The sequence below is a fragment of the Podarcis filfolensis genome, assembly GCF_964270895.1.
Source record: "Podarcis filfolensis genome assembly, chromosome: 1".
Classification (NCBI taxonomy): Eukaryota; Metazoa; Chordata; class Lepidosauria; order Squamata; family Lacertidae; genus Podarcis; species Podarcis filfolensis.
In genome coordinates this window covers 125,561,149-125,583,662 of record NC_139604.1, presented here as the reverse complement: position 1 = coordinate 125,583,662, position 22,514 = coordinate 125,561,149, and the positions used below count along the sequence as shown (strand labels likewise).

At 46.3% G+C, this 22,514-nt stretch overlaps 1 protein-coding gene and 1 long non-coding RNA gene across 3 annotated transcripts in view; both read left to right on the top strand.

Moving 5' to 3' along the window:
- Positions 1-217: 217 nt before the first annotated feature.
- Positions 218-499, top strand: LOC310766964. Its single transcript, XR_014550553.1, has 2 exons — positions 218-324; positions 358-499. It is a non-coding gene; the product is annotated as an uncharacterized lncRNA (long non-coding RNA).
- A 9,116-nt stretch (positions 500-9,615) lies between these two features.
- BRF1 (BRF1 general transcription factor IIIB subunit) overlaps positions 9,616-22,514 on the top strand; it is a 196,703-nt gene continuing 183,804 nt past the window's right edge. For both annotated transcript variants that reach the window (XR_014548191.1, XM_083614291.1), the window contains exon 1: positions 9,616-10,057. Coding sequence is in view for 1 of the 2 variants with exons in the window: in XM_083614291.1 (XP_083470417.1) it covers positions 9,856-10,057 (202 nt within the window). In the remaining variant the exon portion in view is untranslated. The remainder of the gene's footprint in view (positions 10,058-22,514) is intronic.

The window sequence follows — 22,514 nt, the reverse complement described above, 5'->3', positions numbered from 1 at the left end:
ACAATACTCTTGCCGCTGTTGTTGCATATAAGAACAATTTAACATCCTGTCTATTAATATCCTCATTTATAATACCAAGTAAAAATGCTTCTGGTTTCTTTAAAAATGTATATTTCAACATCTTTTTCATCTCATTATATATAATTTCCCAGAAGTTCTTTACTTTCTTACATTCCCACCAACATATGATTAAATGTTCCTTCTTTTTCTTCACATTTCCAACATTTATTATTTATCTTATACATTTTGGCTAATTTCACAGGTGTAATATACCATCTATACATCATGGATTTATCCACTCATTTAAAGCCATCCAACTTGGTGGTTTGTGGAAGTGAGTTTCCATAGTTTCCATAGTTCCTGTGGAAGTGAGTTCCATAGTTTAACTATCTGCTGTGTGAAGAAGTACTTTCTTTCCCCGCTGTACTGACTCTGCCTCGTTTGTTAGGTCCTTGTTTGTTTGCTTTGGTGTTTCCCCATTAAACTACACTGCCTGTTACGTCCTGTTCTTGTTTCTTTTCAACATCTTGGCGGGCAAGGTTTTGCAGGCAAAAGTTGAGAAGTGACATGCAGACACAGGTGTTGGCGGAACCCAGAGTGCAGTGCAGGTCTGCAATACCTTCTTCTGCTGTTCTCTTCAGCAGACGGCACAGCATTAAGAAAAGGTATTGTTTTGTAATTACAACACAGAGCTTCGAACGAGAAAAGAATAATGTTCTCATATGAGAAGAGTCCTTTGAAAGAGAGAAAAGCACGCTCTCCTCATTTTTAGATGACACATGAGTGTGTTGCAACAGGCATTGTTTTAGAAGAGGCATCAATGCTTCTAGATACCAGTTGCTGGAAACCACAGGAGAAGAGAGAGCTCTTGTGCGCCGGTTCTGCTTATAGGCTTCTCATGGACGCACACAGCTCAGTTGGCAGAGCATGAGACTTAATTTCAGGGTTGTGGGTTTGAGCCCCACATGAAGCAAAATATTCTTGCATTGCAGGGGGTTGGACTAGATGACCCTTGTGGTCCCTTCCAACTCTATGATTCTGTGATTGGCCACTGTGAGGACAGGATGCTGGAATAGATGGGTCATTGGTGTGATCCAGCAGGCTCTTCTTAGGTTCTTACTAGCAATTTTTAAAAGTATTTATTAAAAATAATTTTTATAAGTGAACCATCTTCTGTGCAATCAACTGAAGGTATCAATGAGTTTTAACCGATTAATCAAACTGATTAAACATGATATGCTACTATGAAAACTGCCATTTTGATTATGTTATCCAGGCATAGGCAAACTCAGCCCTTTTTTTGGCCTACAACTCCCATCATCCCTAGCTAACAGGACCAGTGGTCAGGGATGATGGGAGTTGTAGTCCCAAAACATCTGGAGGGCCGAGTTTGCCTATGCCTGATATGCAGCTGCTCAACCTTCTCAATCTCCACAACCTTTTAGCTCCCCCCCCCCCGCCATATTGCAGGGGGTTGGACTAGATGTCCCTTCCAACTCTACAATTCTATGATTCTATAAGAATTGGTGCTAAATAAACTTTATGCAGTAGTCATTGTAACAGCAACAACAGAAGAAATAGTAGCAGCAGTAGTAATAATTATAGATGCTGAAGTAGCTGGCAGGCAGGGGCTGATGGGAACTTTAGTCCAAAATGTTTGAAGCGTACCAGGTTGTCAAAGGCTGTGATATAGGAATGAATCCTGCGGCAGCAATACTGTTCACACTTGCTGGCATCTCGGATTAAGCCCTATCAGACGAAGGATTACCGTATTTTTTGCTCTATAAGACTCACTTTTTCCCTCCTAAAAAGTAAGGGGAAATGTGTGTGCGTCTTATGGAGCGAATGCAGGCTGCACAGTTATCCCAGAAGCCAGAACAGCAAGAGGGATTGCTGCTTTCACTGTGCAGCGGATGATCCCTCTTGCTGTTCTGGCTTCTGAGATTCAGATTTTTTTTTTCTTGTTTTCCTCCTCCAAAAACTAGGTGCGTCTTGTGGTCTGGTGCGTCTTATAGAGCGAAAAATACGGTACTTCTGAATTTGAATTCACAGGACTGCAGCCCTGATAAAGAAAACAATTTTAGAAATTATCCTTCCCTTTTGAGCTATTGCACACAAGGCAAGCCTAGAAAAACAGCTCCTTTGTGGAGCTTTGCTACATTTATGCAATCCGGACCAAGGCAAGGATGCCAGACATTGTCATTTATCTTTGGATGAGAGCTGGAATCCTAAACATACAAGGAGGCCCCTCTGATTCATCAAAAACATACCAGACATTCCCTGCCCCGGTATTTCCCAGATTTCTGATTGTGGAGTTTCTTTTCTTCTAAAAACCAACAGCCATACTAAAGCCCTGTTTGGGTATTTAACTCTTGCAGGTTGAGGTGGGTTCGGGTGAATAAGCTGCGGATGAGAGGAAGGTTCTTAACCTTCTGATGTGTGCATCCAATTTGCAAGTTAAAAACGGATTGCCACCCATCCCTCTCTCAATCTGTTTAAAAAGTCTCTTCATACCAGGTCAGACTGACTACCTGTCCTTCTTGACTAGCATTGCTTACTCTGACTGACAGCAGCTCTTCAGGGTCAAGTGGAGTCCCCCCCCCCGCCTAACCTTCCACCACATTCTCTTTGAACTCAAAATGCGAAGGAACAATTGAATGTGGGCCCTCTTGCATGCGCAGCAAATTTGCAATCAGGAACCACCAGTGGCGTAGCGTGGGGGGTGCAGGGGGGGCCGGCCGAACCGGGCGCAACATCTGGGGTTAGGACAAATCCATGGGTTAGGGGGCGCAAATTACTTGCCTTGCCCCGGGTTCTGACAACCCACGCTACGCCACTGGGAACCACCCACCCTCAGAGAAGGCCAGCATGAGTGAGTTCTGGGCCTGCCACCTAACTGGAAGGAGAAATGCTCAGAGCAGGGACACAACAGGCAGCCTCTTCAGAATGGTGCTATACTTGGGCTAGAGCAGGGTGTCCAAACTGTTTTCAGAGAGGGCCAGATTTGATGAAGTGAACATGCGTGAGGGCCGACCAAAGGGCTGACCAAAGTTGTTGACTTTTTTTTAGAATCATAGAATCATAGAATCATAGAGTTGGAAGAGACCACAAGGGCCATCGAGTCCAACCCCCTGCCAAGCAGGAAACACCATCAGAGCACTCCTGACATATGGTTGTCAAGCCTCTGCTTAAAGACCTCCAAAGAAGGAGACTCCACCACACTCCTTGGCAGCAAATTCCACTGTCGAACAGCTCTTACTGTCAGGAAGTTCTTTTAGGAGTGAAGTTGTTGAACTTTTTTTAGAATTTTACCCCTGGAAAAAAACTGCCACAGGGGCCACATTAAACCAACTGGCGGGCCGGATTAGGACTTTGGACATGCCTGAGCTAGAGTATGGGTTGCCAAACTCCAGCCCAATCACCTTCTAAATCCGTCCCGCCAGTTGGGAATCAGTGGAGGCGCAGGTTGCAGCCACAGCAAAGGTGGGATTTTTCCATCTCTGCCGTATCAAGCAGTTGGTCCCTTACCTTTCTCACCCTGATCTGGCCACAGTGATCCATGAAACGGTTACCTCTAGGCTTGATTATTGTAACTCACTCTACAAGGGGCTGCCCTTGAAGCTGACCCAGAAACTCCAGCGGGTGCAGAATGCCACGGCGAGGCTCCTTATGGGGTTCTTGCCGTGGGATCACATTCATCCAGTGGTTTACCAACTTCACTAGCTCCCAGTGGAGTACAGGGTCTGGTTTAAGGTGCTGGTTTTGACCTTCAAAGCCCTATGCGGCCTAGGACCCTCATACCTACGGGACCGCCTCTCCTGGAATGCCCCGCGGAGGACCTTAAGGTCCACAAATAACAACACTTTGGAGGTCCCAAGCCACAAGGTGGTTAGATTGGTCTCAACTAGGGCCAGGGCCTTTTCAGTACTGGCCCCGACTTGGTGGAACGCTCTGTCACAAGCGACTAGGGCCCTGTGGGCCTTGACATCTTTCCGCAGGGCCTGCAAGACAGAGCTGTTCCACCTGGCCTTTGGTTTGGACTCAGTCTGACCCTTATGTTTCCCTCCCCTTATGGCTTTGATCTATGGGCTACTTTTAAAATGAGGCTGCATTTTAAATTGCATTTTAACCTGTATTTTAAATTGTCCCCCCCAATATTTTTTTTTGTAATTTTACTGGTGTTAGCTGCCCTGAGCCTGGCTCTGGCTGGGGAGGGCGAGGTATAAATATTTATTATTATTATTATTATTATTATTATTATTATTATTATATTATTATTATTATAACATGAGTAGAATATGTGCTTTTATTTAAAATTCATCTCTGGGTTATTTGTGGGGCATAGGAATTCGTTCAATTCCACCCCCCCCCCAAGTATAGTCCAGCCCCCCACAAGGTCTGAGGGACAGTGGACTGGCTCCCTGCTGAAAAAGTTTGCTGACCCCTGAGTTACAGACTGGACAGAATAGCCCACTTCCAGAAGATTCTGAGAGGATGCAGGTAAACAGAAGACTGGCAAATCATAGAGAGACATAATAGTCCAACTACCTCCGTGAGGAAGTGCTCTGGGCTTCCAGGAACATTTAATTATATAAAGGTTATTAAATTATTTAGGGAACAAGAGGAGAGCAGAAATAGGGTTTTGGCTCCCTCTGCTGACTGCTTTATACCATTGTTAGGCTGAGAGCAGGAGCATTAACTGATGTTTCATCAAAGGGAATTTACTGTACTTAAAGCAGAAATGTTCTCTTGACAGTGAAGACTCTATCTCCAGATTTTTTTCCACTATAATACCCAGAAAAGTTGAGAATTTTGCCAAAGTTAGCTAAAAAGCACGCTGGGCTCCTCCAGATGTCCTGTTTATTCAGCATTCATTCCAATTTGCTTGCACAAAACCTACATAGTGCTTAGTTTATCTCTGTTCTTTATTTGTTTGTTTATGGGGTGGTTACATGACAATTAGCATTCATCCTGATTTGCTTTTGGGGTGTTAACATGTGTTCCCATTAATTGTTCATTCATCCCATGATTTTCAATGCATTTTCCTGTCACTTTCCTAACTGCAAAAAAAAACAACCACAATAAATCAGTGTTTTTTATTATCATAAAAAAGTGGAATAGTTGCACAAGGACAACAAAGTACTTTAATTCTTTAGGAGCAAAGGTGGGATATAAATTCAATAAACACAATCAAATAAATTAAATTCGCTTTAATTGCACAAATCTAAAGTTCCAGTATGAACTTGAAAGTCTCCTGGAACCTAGGGATAGTCTGGAGGCAACCCAGACTTGACATCTTTCTGCAGGGCCTGCAAGATGCAGCTGTTCTGCCAGGCCTTTGGCCAGGGTACAGTCTGACCTTTTTTCCTTTGTATAAGAACAAGCATGAAGGAGGCCTCCCAGCCTGTTCACAGGTCCTTATATGATCAGTGAAAACAGTTGGTCCTGGCAAGTATTAACCGCTCTCAATCTTAACCTGATAACTGCCATTTGTCCAGATTTTGATTTGTCTGAATTAATGCCTGTTTTTATGTATACTGTGTTATTTACATGATGTTACCCACTCTGAGCCCAGCTCTGGCTGGGGAGGGCAGGGTACAAATAACATTTATTATTTCCATCATCATCATCATCATCATCATCATCATTATTATTATTATTATTAACCCTACTTGCAGGAAATGTGATACAGGATTAGCTGATTGGCTGTCTGTGGGTTGTTCCCCCCCCCTTCAAGTTATATACAGTGGTACCTCAGGTTACATACGCTTCAGGTTACATACGCTTCAGGATGAGAACAGAAATCGTGCTCTGGTGGTGTGGCAGCAGCAGGAGGCCCCATTAGCTAAAGTGGTGCTTCAGGTTAGGAACAGTTTCAGGTTAAGAATGGACCTCCGGAACAAATTAAGTACTTAACCTGAGGTACCACTGTATTTGCAAATAACATAAATATTAGAAAATTACCCTTTTAGAGTTAATAAAATTTAAGGGGCTTCTAGGTTAGCCATAGCTCCTGAAGATGAAAGCAGAAAACAAGAAAGTGTGGGAGAAAAGGTACTTTATGCAAACAGGTTAACAACTAGTGAGTTGGGGAGGGGGGGGTCAGCATTGGTTTTGTGCCATCTGTTTTCCCAACGCCACCTTATCCTGATCTCAGTTAACTATTTTGTCAAGCAGTGACCATCGTGGAAATTGGATTATAGTTAGAGAGAGATTTGTTATTCCAATTATGTTACATGTATTATTATTATTTTTTAAAGCTGCCATATGGATCTCCCAGTCAGGACTGTGGTGAAAGCGGGGGATCAAATCATTTTACTGCTCCTGCCCCGCCAAGCTATTTGTCCAAAAAGGATGCTGTTGTAGGTGCAAATAGCAGCTATGGGTGGGATTTCCATCATGAAATGGGGCAGAAGGAAATAATAATTTTTACACTGCTTCATGTATTTAAGTTGCATCATGTATTGGGGCAGGGTTTTTGAACTAGATGTCCCCCATCCTTTTCAGTTCCAAGATTTTGTGATTTAACATTTGGTATAATTTAGCCTGTCTTCCCAGGCTAAATTATACTGTCTTAGGAAGACAGGCAAACTAATATCAGTGTACTGGAAGAAGCAAAAATCATCAGTGTTGAAGCAATAATTCTTCAACATCAACTTCATTGGACTGGTCATGTTGTGCGGATGCCTAATTATTGTCTTCCAAAGCAACTACTCTATTCCAAACTTAAAAATGAAAAGTGTAATGCTGGTGGTCAACAAGAGGTTTAAAGACTGTATCAAGGCAAATCTAAAAAAATGTAGTATAAACACTGACAACTGGGAAATACTGGACTGTGAGTGCTCCAGTTGGAGAACAGCCTTTACCAAAGGTGTCATGGGCTTTGAAGACACTCGAACTCAGGACGCAAGGGAGAAACGTGCTAAGAGGAAGGCACGCTTGGCAAATCCACACCATGATCAACTCCCGCCCGGAAACCAATGTCCCCACTGTGGAAGGATGTGTGGATCCAGAACTGGCCTCCACAGTCACTTACAGACTCATTGTTAAAACCATGTTTATGGAAGACAATCTTACTCGGCTAAGAGTGATCGCCAAAGAAGAAGATAATTTAGCCTTAAATGTGCATGAACATATTTTCTTCAACGCTTTGTATTCTTAAGCACTCTTCCAGAACATGTGTGTTGGGGGAGGGGGGTTAATTAGAGAGTGTTTGAGGAGTGATGGGCAATTTGCACTTAAGAAAATGCTAGACCAAGTGACCCAAGTGAACAATAATTAGCTGAGAGTACTTTAGGACAGATTTGTCGTGATGGAATTTCCAGTACGAACCTTGAGGCATTTCAGCTAAGTGCCAAGCCATCTGCTTCATGTAAAACGAGATTGATCCTACAAGACGGTTTTTCTTCTCTCCGTAGCTTGATCCAGTGCTTATTTGCTTAGAAGGTTTATACCTTGCAACTCATGGCAGGAACACAGCCCAAGACCCCTTAGTCCTTTACCTAATGGATGAGGCAGGAGTTCCTTCAGCTCTCCAGTCTAAGAACAGGCAGAAGAAGTGGAATGTTCTTTTTTTGCAAGTTTGAGGTGGGGTGAGCAGCTGCTCCTTACCTGGTGGATGGGACCAGGCTTATCTTCCCCTTGCCATGACGCTCTTCCTGGAAAGGAGGGGATGCAGCTTCTAAGTGGCCTTGCGTCTCCTGGCAAAACACTCCCATTTCACATGCTGCTTTTTGTACTTAGGTACACATAATGGGGATGCGGGTGGTGCTGTGGGTTAAACCACAGAGCCTAGGACTTGCTGATTAGAAGGTCGGTGGTTCGAATCCCCGCGACGGGGTGAGCTCCCGTTGCTTAGTCCCTGCTCCTGCCAACATAGCAGTTCGAAAGCACGTCAAACTGAAAGTAGATAAATAGGTACCGCTCCAATGGGAAGGTAAACGGCGTTTCCGTGCACTGCTCTGGTTCGCCAGAAGCGGCTTAGTCATGCTGGCCACATGACCCAGAAGCTGTATGCCGGCTTCCTCGGCCAATAAAGCGAGATGAGCGCTGCAACCCCAGTTGGCCACGACTGGACCTAATGGTCAGGGGTCCCTTTACCTTTTTACACATAACTAGGAAGAAAACCATTGCGAATGAGCCATGTTTCTTAATCTTCTTTCTCTCTTTGCAGAGGCTTTATTTATTCAGTGGTGAGGAAAATATACTCTCCATGCTCAGGGGCTCTTTATTTTTCAGATATCCTGGGGAGTGTTCCATGCAGTGAATGAAATCAGCAACCCAAATGAAGGCCTGTCTTTCTAGTGCAACACTCCACACAAATTAATTTTCCACAGCAGCAATCCAGACTCCTCTCTGGGAAGGTCACCGATTGGGGGTGAAATTCTAGCTCGAGAAGGAGGTAAGCCCCACACTTTAACAGTTAGGAATAATAATAATAATAATAATAATAATAATAATAATTTATTATTTGTACTCTGCTCATCTAGCTGGGTTTCCCCAGCCACTCAAATTTGACATACATATGGCCAAAACAATTCTGAGGAATATACACATTTACTATCAGCCCTCCACAATTCATCAAGCCATGGGAGTGGGAAAGAGAACTTTCTTTGTCAGCTCTGCTGAAAGACCAGCAGCGTTTGGCACATTCCACCTGCTCATTACAAGAACTCAGTAATGAAGAAATAGGTTTGCTTTCCCACCTTCTCCCTCCCACTCCTTTTTTCCTTTAGTGCTGTGTCTTCCCCACTGTAAGCCTGAGAAGGCGGTTTCTTCACTGACATCTTCACTGTCATACAGAGGAGGGAGAAAGGTTGTTTTCTGCTGCTCCAGAGAAGCGGACACGGAGCAATGGATCCAAACTACAAGAAAGAAGATTCCACCTAAACATTAGGAAGAACTTCCTGACAGTAAGAGCTGTTTGACAGTGGAATTTGCTGCCAAGGAGTGTGGTGGAGTCTCCTTCTTTGGAGGTCTTTAAGCAGAGGCTTGACAACCATATGTCAGGAGTGCTCTGATGGTGTTTCCTGCTTGGCAGGGGGTTGGACTCGATGGCCCTTGTGGTCTCTTCCAACTCTATGATTCTATGATCTGCAAGCAACTTTTGTGTTTGTGTGGCCTAGCAGCAGGATAAAAGCAACAACACACTTTTTGACTCTGGGGGTTAAAATTAAACTGAAAGTTAATTGGGTTGGCCCCACCTCTGCTTGTTTTCTGTGAACGCGGGGCAAGCTAAAACAGCCCATACTGAGCCCCTTCAGAAAACGACAAGCCACCAGCTAGACCTGCTTAGCTAGAACCCAAAATCTAAGCAGCAAACAAAGCCTCCCTTCAGCATCCCGGCCCTCATCTCGGGGAAGCCGAACCAGCGGCCCTCAGGCAGCTCCTGGACTCCATCTCCCATCAGCCCCTGCTACCAGGTCGCGCTGGCGGGGGCTGACGGGAGTTGTAGTCCACGAGCAGCCTGAGGGGCCCACAGGCTTCCCACTGCCCTGCCTGAGGCGAGAGGGCCCGCGAAGCCCCGCGGGAGCGCCTAGGCCGCGGGGCGTCGAGCGGGCTGGAGCCGAACGCGCCCCCTCGGCCCGCAAGCGCTCGGCTCGCCCGTTCCCGGCGAGGGGAGGCGACTAGGCCTCGGCGGCCTCGCGAGAAGGGGCGGCGTTTGCGGGCCGAGGTGGAGCCGGCGAGGGGAGCCGGCCGAGGCCCGTGAGGGGAGAGCGCGCGTGTGGCGGCGAGAGAGAGAGCAGGCGGGCGGAGGGGGTCGCCGGCCCGGCCCGCGACGCGGCGGCGGCGGCGGCGGGGTTTTTCCTTGGGCCTGAGGGGAGCCTGCCTCCCTGCTGCCTCTCGCGCCCGAAGATGCCGGGCGGCGGCGGCGGCGGCGGGCGGGTGTGCGCCGCGTGCGGCAGCTCGGAGATCGAGGTGGACTCGGCCCGCGGAGACGCGGTTTGCACGGGCTGCGGCTCCGTCCTCGAGGACAACATCATCGTCTCCGAGGTGCAGTTCGTGGAGAACAGCGGAGGAGGGTCGTCGGCCGTCGGGCAGTTCGTCTCCCTCGACGGTGGGTGACGGGGGAAGAAAAGGAAGGGATAGAAAAGGGGATACAGAAGGAGAAGCCGGCAGGGGGCAAGGAGGACTGGCAGGGCATGTGGGGCAGGGGTGTGTGAGAGCTGGGTTGGGGCATACCCTTCTGTGAAAATACAGACGTCCTATTCCATATGAAGAAATTATTATTATTAATCTTATCATTATCACCACCACCATCATTACTATTCCATATGAAGAATTGTTGTTATTTCAGGATTTATGCCCCACACCTCTGACCCTGTTGCCCCAGCCACTCTGGGTGGCTTACAACATACATAAAAATGCAATAAAACTTCAAAAAAACTTCCCTATACAGGGCTGCCTTTAGATTGCTCTGGGGTCTCATAACTCCATACCCGCCAACATTTCTCCAATGAAAATAGGGATGCCCTATTAAATTATTATTATTTTATTTTACACACACCCTGTCCATCTGACTGGGTTGCTCCAGCCACTATGGGCGACTTTCAACATATATAAAAACATAACAAAACATTGAATATTGGAAAACTTCCCTATGCAGGTCTGCCTTTAGATGTCTTCTAAAGGTTGAATATTTGCTTATCCCCTTGGTTCAGGGGTCACAGAACTCAGTACCCGCCAACATTTCTCCAATGAAAATAGGGATGTCCTGTACTAGTAATAGTAATAATAATAATATTTATACAGTCATACCTCGGGTTGAAGTAGCTTCAGGATAAGTATTTTCGGGTTGCGCGCTGCTGTGACCCGGAAGTAACGGCGCACATTACTTCCGGGTTTCGCCGCTCACACATGCGCAGACGGTCAAAATGACATCACGTACATGCATGGAAGCGGCGAATCATGACCCACGCACGCGCAGATGTGGGTTGCGTTCGCTTCTGGATGCGAATGGGGCTCCGGAACGGATCCCGTTCGCATTGAGAGGTACCACTGTATACCCTGTCCATCTGACTGGATTGCTCCAGCCACTCTGGGCAGCTTCCAGTATATAAAAACATAACAAAACATTGAACGCTAAAGAACTTCCCTATGCGAGTCTTCCTTCAGATGTCTTCTATAGGTTGTATAGTTACTTATCCCCTTGGCTTGGGGGCAGGGTTTGCATAACTCCATACCCTCCAACATTTCTCCGATGAAAATATGGATGTCCTAAGGAAAAGCAGGACATTCCGGGATCCCATCGGAAACCGTGGCGGCTTCTGTAAATCTGGGACTGTCCCTGGAAAATAAGGACACTTGGAGGGTCTGCTGGGGGTTTAGTGTCCAAGGTGTGTGAGAGAGAAATGGGTGGTATTATTTATTATTATTTATTAAATTTGCATACCACCATGCATTTGAAGATCACAGGGCTGTTTACAACATAGAAATGCAAAATGAGAACACAGACTATTTATTTATTTATTTATTTATTTATTTATATAACTTTATGTATTTGCTGGATTTGTTTACCACCATTTATCCGTAGATCTCAGAGCACTTAACACAGGGGTAGGCAACCTAAGGCCCAGGGGCCGGATGCGGCCCAATCGCCTTCTCAATCCGGCCCGCGGATGGTCCGGGAATCAGCATGTTTTTACATGAGTAGAATGTATCCTTTTATTTAAAATGCATCTCTGGGTTATTTGTGGGGCATAGGAATTTGTTCATTCCCCGCCACCGCCCCCGCCCCCCCCAATATAGCCTGGACCACCACATGGTCTGAGGGACGGTGGACCGGCCCATGGCTGAAAAAGCTTGCTGACCCCTGACTTAACAACATAAAAACACTAAATACATGATAAGAACAAGAACATCAGAGCAGTGTTCAAAATTAGCCAGGCGCTAGGTGCATTTTGCACCTGGCTTTTGACCACTTGCGACCAAGTGAAGATGCCTGGATGCCAGAGTGGCGTCTCACATCTCCAGCACCTGGGGAATCATTGGATCTGGACTGTTTTCACACACTAATACTCCATCGTGTAGAATTCTATCAGTTATATTTTATCTGCACAACCGGAAAGAATTTGTGGAACCAAAATGCTTTTTATGTGTAGCCTGAACAGGAGCACTCACCATTAAGAAAAAGAGGTCAGAATAGGCCAATATATATTTGGACTGTCCCTGGATCAAGTGACTTTTCTTCTTTAAGTTCTCAGATCTCTTAAACTAGCTCAAGGTTGTCATCTGAACTAGCCAGATGTTTAACTGAGAATCAATCGTAGTCAGTCCATCATTTGAAAAATAAGACTTTAGAGCCATCTTACCCCAAAATGGCAACTAGACATTCTGTTTTGGTGACTCTAACCTTGGTTTAAGGAACCATTTGGTGCTTAGCTTAAATATCTGAGTTTCTAACACTGCATCAGAGGTTTTTCAGATTTGTGTAAACTTAGGACTCCGCCTTCAGGCCACTGGCTCATCCATCCCAATATTGTTAACACTGGCTGGCAGCATCTCTCCTGGATTTTAGACAGGGGTGTCTACCAGCTCTACCTGGAGATGCCACTGGCAATTCTACCTGTGCCCTCCTCAACATAATAAAGAGATGCATGCATTATTTCTTGGATGTGACAGGAATTTGGTAAAATGTGGGATGCTTTTAATGGCATACAAAAGAGGCTAAATGTCAGCTGTTGCCAGATTTTTTGGAAGTATACCAGTCGTTCACACAGCTGATCACAGGTCATTTATTACTATTTAATTTATACACTGCTTTTATGCAGTTTTTTTGTGTGGGGGGCAGTTAAAGCAGGATTATTTTTTGGGGGGGGGGGTACTTTTTGAAATGAGACGCGGGTGGCGCTGTGGGTAAAACCTCAGTGCCTAGGACTTGCTGATCGCAAGGTCGGCGGTTCGAATCCCCGTGGCGGGGTGAGCTCCCGTCGTTCGGCCCCAGCTCCTGCCCACCTAGCAGTTCAAAAGCCCCCCTAAGTGCAAGTAGATAAATAGGTACCGCTTTATAGCGGGAAGGTAAACGGCGTTTCTGTGTGCGGCGCTGGTGCTGGCTCGCCAGATGCCGCTTAGTCACGCTGGCCACGTGACCCGGAAGTGTCTCCGGACAGCGCTGGCTCCCGGCCTCTTGAGCGAGATGAGCACGCAACCCTAGAGTTGAACACAACTGGCCCATACGGGCAGGGGTACCGTTTACTTTTTGAAAACAGGTTTTTTCTGACTGGGTGAAACTTCATTAAAACCCCCCAACACATTTTGCTGTTATACTCTAAGGCTGCATGTGTGTGATTATATTTTCTCATTCTTGCAAGAGAATCCTGCGAGGTAGGCTAGGAGGCTGAGAGGGTATTACAGGGTCACTGTTACCTGTTAAGAGTTATGGCCATGTAGGGATTTGAACCTGTCTCCCTGGATGTTAGTTTGCCGGTTAACCACCAGGGCATGTTTGTTTGCAAATGAAGGATTTGCTTTGAATCACTGCTGTTGTAAGAAAGATGAAGACCAGTCTTCTTTCCCCAATGCTGCCCCTGGCCTAAAAAAGTATTTTTAAATGTTTACCGTATTTTTTGCTCTATAGGACGCACTTTTCCCCCTCCAAAAATGAAGGGGAAATGTGTGTGCGTCCTATGGAGCGAATGCAGGCTCCTTGGCTTCGCAGCGACGCGCCTGTCCTGGAAGCCGGAGGAGGAACAGAAGGGTCTTCTTCTGTTCCTTCTCCAGCTTCGCTGAAGGGTGCTGTGCCTTCTCCCTCTCTGCGCAGCACCTCTCCTGTGAAGGAGAGGCGCTGCGCAGAGAGAGAGAGAAGGCGCAGCGCCCCTTGAGCAGAGCGCCTATCAAGTGAAGCCGCGACGCGCTTCGCAGCGACGCACCTGTCCTGGAAGCCGGAGGAGGAACAGAAGGGTCTCCTTCTGTTCCTTCTCCAGCTTCGCTGAAGGGCGCTGCGCCTTCTCCCTCTCTGCGCAGCACCTCTCCTGTGAAGGAGGGGCGCTGCGCAGAGAGAGAGAAGGCGCAGTGCCCCTTCAGTGACGCGTCTGTCCTGGCTTCTGCTTTAGCCCTGCGCAGCCTCTTTGGGCAGGGGGAGCCTTCATCCCGCTGCCCTGAAGAGGCTTGGCGCAGTTACCCCAGAAGCCAGAACAGCCACACGGTATCCCAGAAGCCAGATCCCTCTTGCTGTTCTGGCTTCTGGGGTTCAGAATAATTTTTTCTTGTCTTCTGCCTCCCAAAACTAGGTGCGCCCTATGGTCCGGTGCGCCCTATGGTGCGAAAAATACGGTATATTGTGTGTGTGTGTGTGTGTGTGAGAGAGAGAGAGAGAGAGAGAGAGAGAGAGAGAGAGAGAGAATATCCCATTAACAGCACAGCAGTGGTTTGTGAAATCTCATTTACCTTTTGTCCCTCTGTAAAGGTAAAGGGACCCCTGACCATTAGGTCCAGTTGTGGCTGACTCTGGGGTTGCGGCGCTCATCTTGCTTTATTGGCCGAGGGAGCCGGCGTACAGCTTCCGGGTCATGTGGCCAGCATGACTAAGCCGCTACTGGCAAACCAGAGCAGCACACAGAAACGCCGTTTACCTTCCTGCCGGAGCGGTACCTATTTATCTACTTGCACTTTGATGTGCTTTTGAACTGCTAGGTTAGCAGGAGCAGGGACCAAGCAACGGGAGCTCACCCCGTCGCGGGGATTCGAACTGCCGACCTTCTGATCAGCAAGTCCTAGGCTCTGTGGTTTAACCCACAGCGCCACCCGCGTCCTTCTGTACCCTTCCTTAAAAACCAGGCGCACAGTGATGGGTTAAAGTTATGACTTCAAGGCAATTCAGGCAGATATGTTCCTTTTAAACCACACCTTTAACAATTGATGGGGTTTTAGAGTGGGTGGGACGTTTTAATGTCTTTCCTCCCAAAATGTTTGTATGTTTTTAAAAATTGTTTTTGACGTCACTTTTCATTGCCGTGGCAAAAAAAGACTAATAAATCTGATTAATACTAATACTGAGAAGGATTGGAAGCTTAATGTGCAAAGGTTCAGAAAAGGACAACCAAAATGATCAAGGGGATGGAGCGAACTCACGTTGAACATGAAGGGTCTGGGACTTCTTAGCTTAGCCTTAGAGAAGGCGATTAGCAGGTGACATGATGGTTTTTATAGAATTATGTGTGGTATGGAGAAAGCAGCTAGAAGAAAGTTCTTTCTCCTTTTTTCATAACGTTAGAACTCATGGACACCCAGTGAAGCTGATTTTGGAAGATTCAGGGCAGATAAAAGAAAGGACTTCTTCATGCAGCACATAATTGAATTGTGGAACTCACTCCCACAAGAGGCAGTGATGGCCACCAACCTAGGAGGCTTTAAAAGAGCACTAGACAAATTCATGGATGAGAGGGCTACCAGTGACTACAGTGGTACCTCGGGTTAAGAACTTAATTTGTTCTGGAGGTCCATTCTTAACCTGAAACTTTTCTTAACCTGAAGCACCACTTTAGCTAATGGGGCCTCCTGCTGCCGCCACTGCACAATTTCTGTTCTCATCCTGAAGCAAAGTTCTTAAGCCGAGGTACTATTTCTGGGTTAGCTGCGTCTGTAACCTAAAGTGTCTGTAACCCGAGGTACCACTGTACTCTAGCCATGATGGTTGTGCTCTGCCTCCAGTGTTGGAGGCAGCAATGCTTCTGAATTACAGGGTCCTGGAAACCACAGGTGTGTGTGTGTGTGTGTGTGTGTGTGTGTGTGTGTGTGTGTGTGGAAAGGGCCCTTTTGCTTGAATCCTGCTTTGGGGTTTCCCACAGGCATTTGGTCAGTCACTGTAAGACTAGGATGCTGGGCTCAGTGGGCCTTTCACCTGATCCAGCAGGCTCTTCTTATGTTTTTAGGGACTGAACACCATGTGGTGGCTGTGCCAGAGGATTGGATTTAGGGCAGTTCGTAGCAGGGTAGGGGTGCAGTTCGAATGAGCTGAGGCTGGCAGGGAAGGACCGTAGCTCAGAGGAAGCACATGTTCTGTGCATGCGGGAGGTCTCAGGTTCATTTCCCAGCATCTGCTGGCAGGGTGGGGAATAGGAAATTGTTGTCTGAAATCCTGTGAGTTGCTGCCGGTCAGTGTTGACAATAATGGCTAGATGAACTTACGGTCTCCCTTGGTATAAGGTAGCTTCCTATAATTCTGAAGGACCTGCATTGGGTATGAGGTGAAATGTTAATGGGGGGCAGGAAGTTTCTAGGACAGAAGAGACTTAATTTTAAGAGGTCTGTGTGACTTTTGTGGGGGCTACTGCATAGGTTCTGAATTGCTGCGGTCTTGCGTATCATTTTGAGGTGATGCAGATCAAGAGAGGGGACCTTAAGTGAATAGTGTTTGCACAGAGGAAGTGAAAAGGTGTGCCCAGTGATGGCTTAGATATGACCGAGTTGGGGAATGGCAGGAATAGGAGTGGATGTGATTTTTGGTGGGCTGAAGGCTGGGAAGTTGTGAGATTAGATTGAGTAGAATTTGGGGGGAAATTCTGCTAAAGGTAGATAAGGTAAAGGTACCCCTGCCCGTACAGGCCAGTCTTGCCAGACTCTAGGGTTGTGCGCTCATCTCACTCTATAGGCCGGGAGCCAGCACTGTCCGCAGACACTTCCGGGTCACGTGGCCAGCGTGACAAGCTGCATCTGGCGAGCCAGCGCAGCACACGGAACGCCGTTTACCTTCCCGCTGGTAAGCGGTCCCTATTTATCTACTTGCACCCGGGGGTGCTTTCGAACTGCTAGGTTGGCAGGCGCTGGGACCGAACGACGGGAGCACACCCTGCCGTGGGGATTCAAACCGCCAACCATACGATCGGCAAGCCCTAGGTGCTGAGGTTTTACCCACAGCGCCACCCGCGTCCCCCCCCCAAAAAAACCCTATACAGATCCATCCATATACCGTATTTTTCCCTCTATAACACACAGATTTTTTCTCCTAAAAAGGAAGGGGAAATGTCTGTGCGTGTTATTGAGCGAATGTGTGGTCCCTGGAGCCAAATGGCAAAAAAAATCAGGCAAAAATCAAATCGCGCGTCTCGGAGAAGGGAAACCTGAAAAGAGGAAGTGGCTGCTTTCCTGCATTCTGCCTCAGGGTCTTACTGCCCACCCTCCTCTGTTTCCTTGCTGTGTTTGCTCAAACGGAACAAAGAGCAGGGAAAGCCCCTCCCCTCCAGGCAAGCAGAGGGGAAAGCAGAGTGTCGTGCTGCTGAAAACATGCAGGAGGGAGGGAGGGAGGGAGAGAGAGAGAGAGAGAGAGAGAGAGAGAGAGAGAGAGAGCTGGCTGGCTTGGGTGGGTAGGTGAGGGAAAACTTTTGCCTTCCTTTCCTCCCTCCCGCTATACCCCTCTCCTGCATTCTTAGCCAGCTGCTTCTCTGCACACCCCTCTCGTGCTCCTTGTCCATTCTGTATTTTTCCTTCCTTCCCCACTTAAAATGTGGTTAAAAAGCATGGATCCACATGGATCCTCAGGATCTTTGCATTGGGTCACCCCAAATTCACCATCAGATCACATAGCATGTCCATGGCTACAGCCTGCCCCCCAAAAATCACACACGCACTGTTGCCTGGGGCTGCAATGGTGCAAAAATGTGGTTAAAAAGCATGGATCCACATGGATCCTCAGGATCTTTGCATTGGGTCACCCCAAATTCACCATCAGATCACATAGCATGTCCATGGCTACAGCCTGCCCCCCCCCCCAAATCACGCACCCACTGTTGCCTGGGGCTGCAATGGTGCAAAAACGTGGTTACAAAACATGGATCCTCAGGATCTTTGCATTGGGTCACCCCAAATTCACCATCAGAGCACATAGCATGTCCATGGCTACAGCCTGCCCCCCCCCAAAATCACACACCCACTGTTGCCTGGGGCTGCAATGGTGCAAAAACGTGGTTACAAAGCATGGATCCACAGGGATTCTAAGGATTTTTGTATTGGGTCACCCCAAATTCACCATCAGATCACATGTCTGTGGCCACAGCATGAAGCACAAAAATGATACATCCACTGTTTCATTCAGAATGTTTTTTCCGTTGTTTTCCTCCTCTAAAAACGATGTGCGTGTTATGGTCAGGTGCGTGTTATCGAGCGAAAAATACGGTAGTTCTCAGTTCAATCCACTACATTTACCTACCTGACTTTCTTTCCTGCTACGTCTTCAGTGCTCAGATCTGTTAGGTTTTTCTATCTATTTGGTCATGTCTTGTATTCAGAAGTATTTGTTTCTTCCTGTTCTTTCTTCATCAACCTCTCTTATTACAGAATCTGTTTTACCGCTGAGTTTGGCAAGTGTCTAGAAAGGATGGTGAAAGCTGCAGAGGGAGGAAAGTTAAGCATGTATGTGTACCTAACCTACCATGTCATCTGAAAGTCAAGAAATGTGCAGTAAGAAGTTGGTGTCACACCCAGAAATCGGAGAAAATTTTGAAAGTCAGTAGGCAGTTTTAGGTTGTAATAATCATCACAGGCTTATATTTATTTATGCCAGGAACTTTAACAAATTGCACCTTTTTTCATTCCCAGTGAGTTGAGCAGGAAACAGGTCACTTTCTATTCACAAGATGGAATTAACAAGTGGGCGCATTAAGAGTGGTGCCTTGGTTCTCGAACTTAATCCGTTCTGGGAGTCCGTTCGACTTCTGAAAACCTTCGAAAACCAAGGCGCGGCTTCTTATTGGCTGCAGGAGTTTCCTGCACTCAATCGGAAGCCGCGTCGGATGTTCGGCTTCCGAAAAATGTTCACAAAACAGAACATTTACTTCTGGGTTTGCAGCATTCGGGAGCCAAGCAGTTTGAATACCAAGGTACCACTGTATAAAATATTACACTCCATAGCCCCTGAAACTTTCACTGTACTATCATCTTTTAGACACTGTCCAATGCCCATTTATAGCCTATGAAGACAGAAAGGGGGGGGGGAATGACAGCCTCTCTCTAAGTACAGCTAGTGCCAGTTCCCTGTTGACAAAGACGGAAGGCTCCTGTGGCCTGCTCTTCTCCTACAGTGGTTTCTAGTTACTCAGGAAAGCTTGAGAATATGGGTAGTTTCCATGAAATGGATGGGGGTCTTAGATATCTCTGCTCATACAGAAGCATTGCTCTGTGCTTGCCAAACAAACCCCACCTACAAAACCCCAAGTTTGGCCTATTGATGAGTTGAAGTCAGGCAACTTAAAACAAGCACGTACCCCCGAGCACTGATAACTTTTATTTCTTAACAGTGGTGCCAAAACTGCTGAAGATGTTATCACTCTTCTACCATCTGTTTCAGTAATATTTTACAGAACTTGAAAGAGACATTGCCATGTTTAGACTCCAGAAGCATCCTTCCATAAATTATGATGCTGTTTGTTTCTAGTGGGCGATAGAATGCAGAATTATACGTTGGTTGTCAATGTGATCTGCTGTGGCCATTCCACCGGCTCATTAGGTAACCTTATAAAAGAGCCTGGACCTGAAATTGTTTGTTTTTCTCTTCTCTTCTCTTGCCAATCCTTTTGTAGCAGTCTTGGATTGATAATGGCTTATACAAATTATAAACTACCTTGAGTGGTTTGGCAGAAAAGTGGTATACAAATGCAATAAGTGAAATAAATAGAATCGTATTACCCCACACCCCTAGCCACTCTCCATATCTCTCTGCAAACTTCCACACATCTTTTCAGATGAGCTTATTTCTTAAATAAACAGAACAGCCCCAGCCTTCTGTTGAGTGGCTCATTCTCTGATAAAGGGTTTCAAGTGTCAGATAAGCTTGACTGATGGTGGTTGTTGTTTCTGCTATCCTAAAGCCCATTCATACTGAATTCAGATGCAGAGTTTACTGCAGACATTGCTTCTCTGAGCTTCCTTATAGATTGCATTCTGAAAGCAAGGCAGGAGGGATGGTCATACAGAAGACCCTCATTTGTGAGTTATTTTAGTAGAGTAGGACTTGTACACAACTGGGATGCAGGTGGGGCTGTAGGTTAAACCACAGAGCCTAGGACTTGCTGTTCAGAAGGTTGGCGGTTCGAATCCCCACGTCAGGGTGAGCTCCCATTGCTCGGTCCCTGATCCTGCCAAACTAGCAGTTCAAAAGCATGTCAAAGTGCAAGTAGATAAATAGGTACCGCTCTGGCGGGAAGGTAAACGGCCTTTCCGTGCGCTGCTCTGGTTCGCCAGAAGCGGCTTAGTCATGCTGGCCACATGACCCGGAAGCTGTACGCCGGCTCCCTCGGCCAATAAAGCGAGATGAGCGTCGCAACCCCAGAGTCAGTCACGACTGGACCTAATGGTCAGGGGTCCCTTTACCTTTACCTTAGGACTTACACAGACTGCCATTGTTTATGCTTGCTTACACATCTAGCCATTAGAACAGGGGCAGGGAACTTGTGGGACCTTCAGAAGGTGCTGGCCTGCGGCTTCCATCTTATTGGCTATTCTGGCTGGGGTTGATGGGAGTTGGAGTCCAAGAACTTATGGAAGGCCCTCAGGTTCCCCACAGTTGCATTAGAAAAATAGCAGCTTTCCAAACTACAGGTGGTCTTAGGACAGGAAGATTTTAATTAGCATGGGCGCATTTCCTGCCAATAGACCTGTTATAAACTTTATCTTTCTTTATTAATTGTTACCTGCCTGTCGTCATATTACAGACTTTCTTGAGCGCCTCAGGAGTCATGTGGACAAAACAGATTGTTGGAATCATGTAGGAAAGATGCTGCGCCTTATCATGGAAACAGATAACTCTGCCAGGGAAGCTGCACAGCGTATGAGTGACTTTCTCATTGCATCTTTCATGGCTTCCTCCAGGTGTCAGTCTTGTATCATGCATCAGGGCTAAATCTCTTTCTGGCACCCTCTTCCTGTATATGCTGCTTTCATGACAGCAACAAAGGCTTGCTTGAGATGCTGCAGAGGATAGTTTGGCAGTTATGAAAATGCTGAATTGTGCACTTTGTGACTGCATTGATTTCCCCCCCTTGCTTTTTATAGAGCTGTATTTCATCCAGAGAAGAACCTCAGAATCTGACTCCCACTGGGGTGATACCTGGGAACAGAAGAGGGGTGGGGTGGGGGGATGTGGAGAGAATGGGCTTGACAGAACTTGTCTCTGCTGGAGAGTGTTCAGATCTGTTTACTTTCCTGTAAAATTGCTTGACAGCTGAATGGTAGAAGCTGAGAGTAGCCATCTTTTAGCAGTAGCTTTTGACTGAAAACCTCAGACTGAAAAAATTAAGAATCTTTGCATTTGTTGCTATCAATTGCAGATACTATGGAACTGAAGCATCTAGCTTTTGTATCTTAAGTCTCCCAATGTAGCCAGTGTAATCCATGGTTATCTCACAGTTGGTTGGACACTTTCTGCATAAGTGGCAGGCTGCATTATAAGTGTGTAAAGTACCGGATATTACGGGTTTCCTTCCTTGTTTTAGTATGTGCCATTTTTCTCTTTATAAGAGTGCAGTGGTGAAAATATTACTTAAACCCCCACATATTCTCTTACGGTAGAAAAATTAATATTCCTACTATAGTTACTTCCACATCATCAGCTTCCTTGGCTCAATAGTTCTGATAAATAAACCACTTTTTAGCACAAATTGTTCTGTTGTCAACTGGGAGAAGTCTGAAACTTAACGTGCAAATGATTTCCAAAGAAATATGCTGAAAGAGGTCTGGATTGACACCTTTCATAAATGGCATAGAAACCAGAAATGTGTTTTTCATTTTAATTTTTTCCTTCTGACTGGACACATCACCATGGAATGGGTTCTGATGGCTCCTGGAATAATTTATTTGTTAGGAAAAAAACTTTCAGTCTTGCACCCATGCTCTTTTAGTCTTGCACACCATGCAGTGTCATAGCTGGGTCACTACCCTGAGCTGGGGGAAGGCACTCTGCGTCACTGAAGGCACCTGTATCTCAAGTGGCAGCAGTGGATCCAGGAGAGCCCTCACTTTGAGTTTGCTTCTTCAGAGGGCATGTGACCCTGTCTAAAGCAGACTGCACACAACACAGCTGAACAGAAGGACCACTCACTAACAGCAACTCAGTCTTTGTATGGATGAAGTTTCAGTGCATTAGCTCTCATCCAGTCCATTATTGCAACCAGGCATTGATTCAGCACATCCACTGCCTCACCTGCAGAAGCTAAAAAGGAGAAATAGAGCTGTATATCGCCAGTATACTGATAATAGCGTACTCCAAAGCTCTGTATGATCCCATTCAGTAGTTTGTTAAACAGCACGGGGACAGAACTGAGGTATCATATTCTGGCTTGTTCTTAAATTGGTAATCATAGTTTGAAGGTAACAGGATACATATTCTTAGAGGCTTCTTGATGTGTTTTCTTTCTACCTTTTGGAAGTTTGCTAAACCCCAAAGTACTACAGTAGTTAACATGCAGCCTGACTTTGAAAACCCAATAAGAATCTTTGGAAATGTTTGCATGTACCCCCACACTGTTTTTCTCCCTACATAAAAAGGTAAGGTGTCGTCACACTCTGCAGCTTGCATGGCTGCCAAT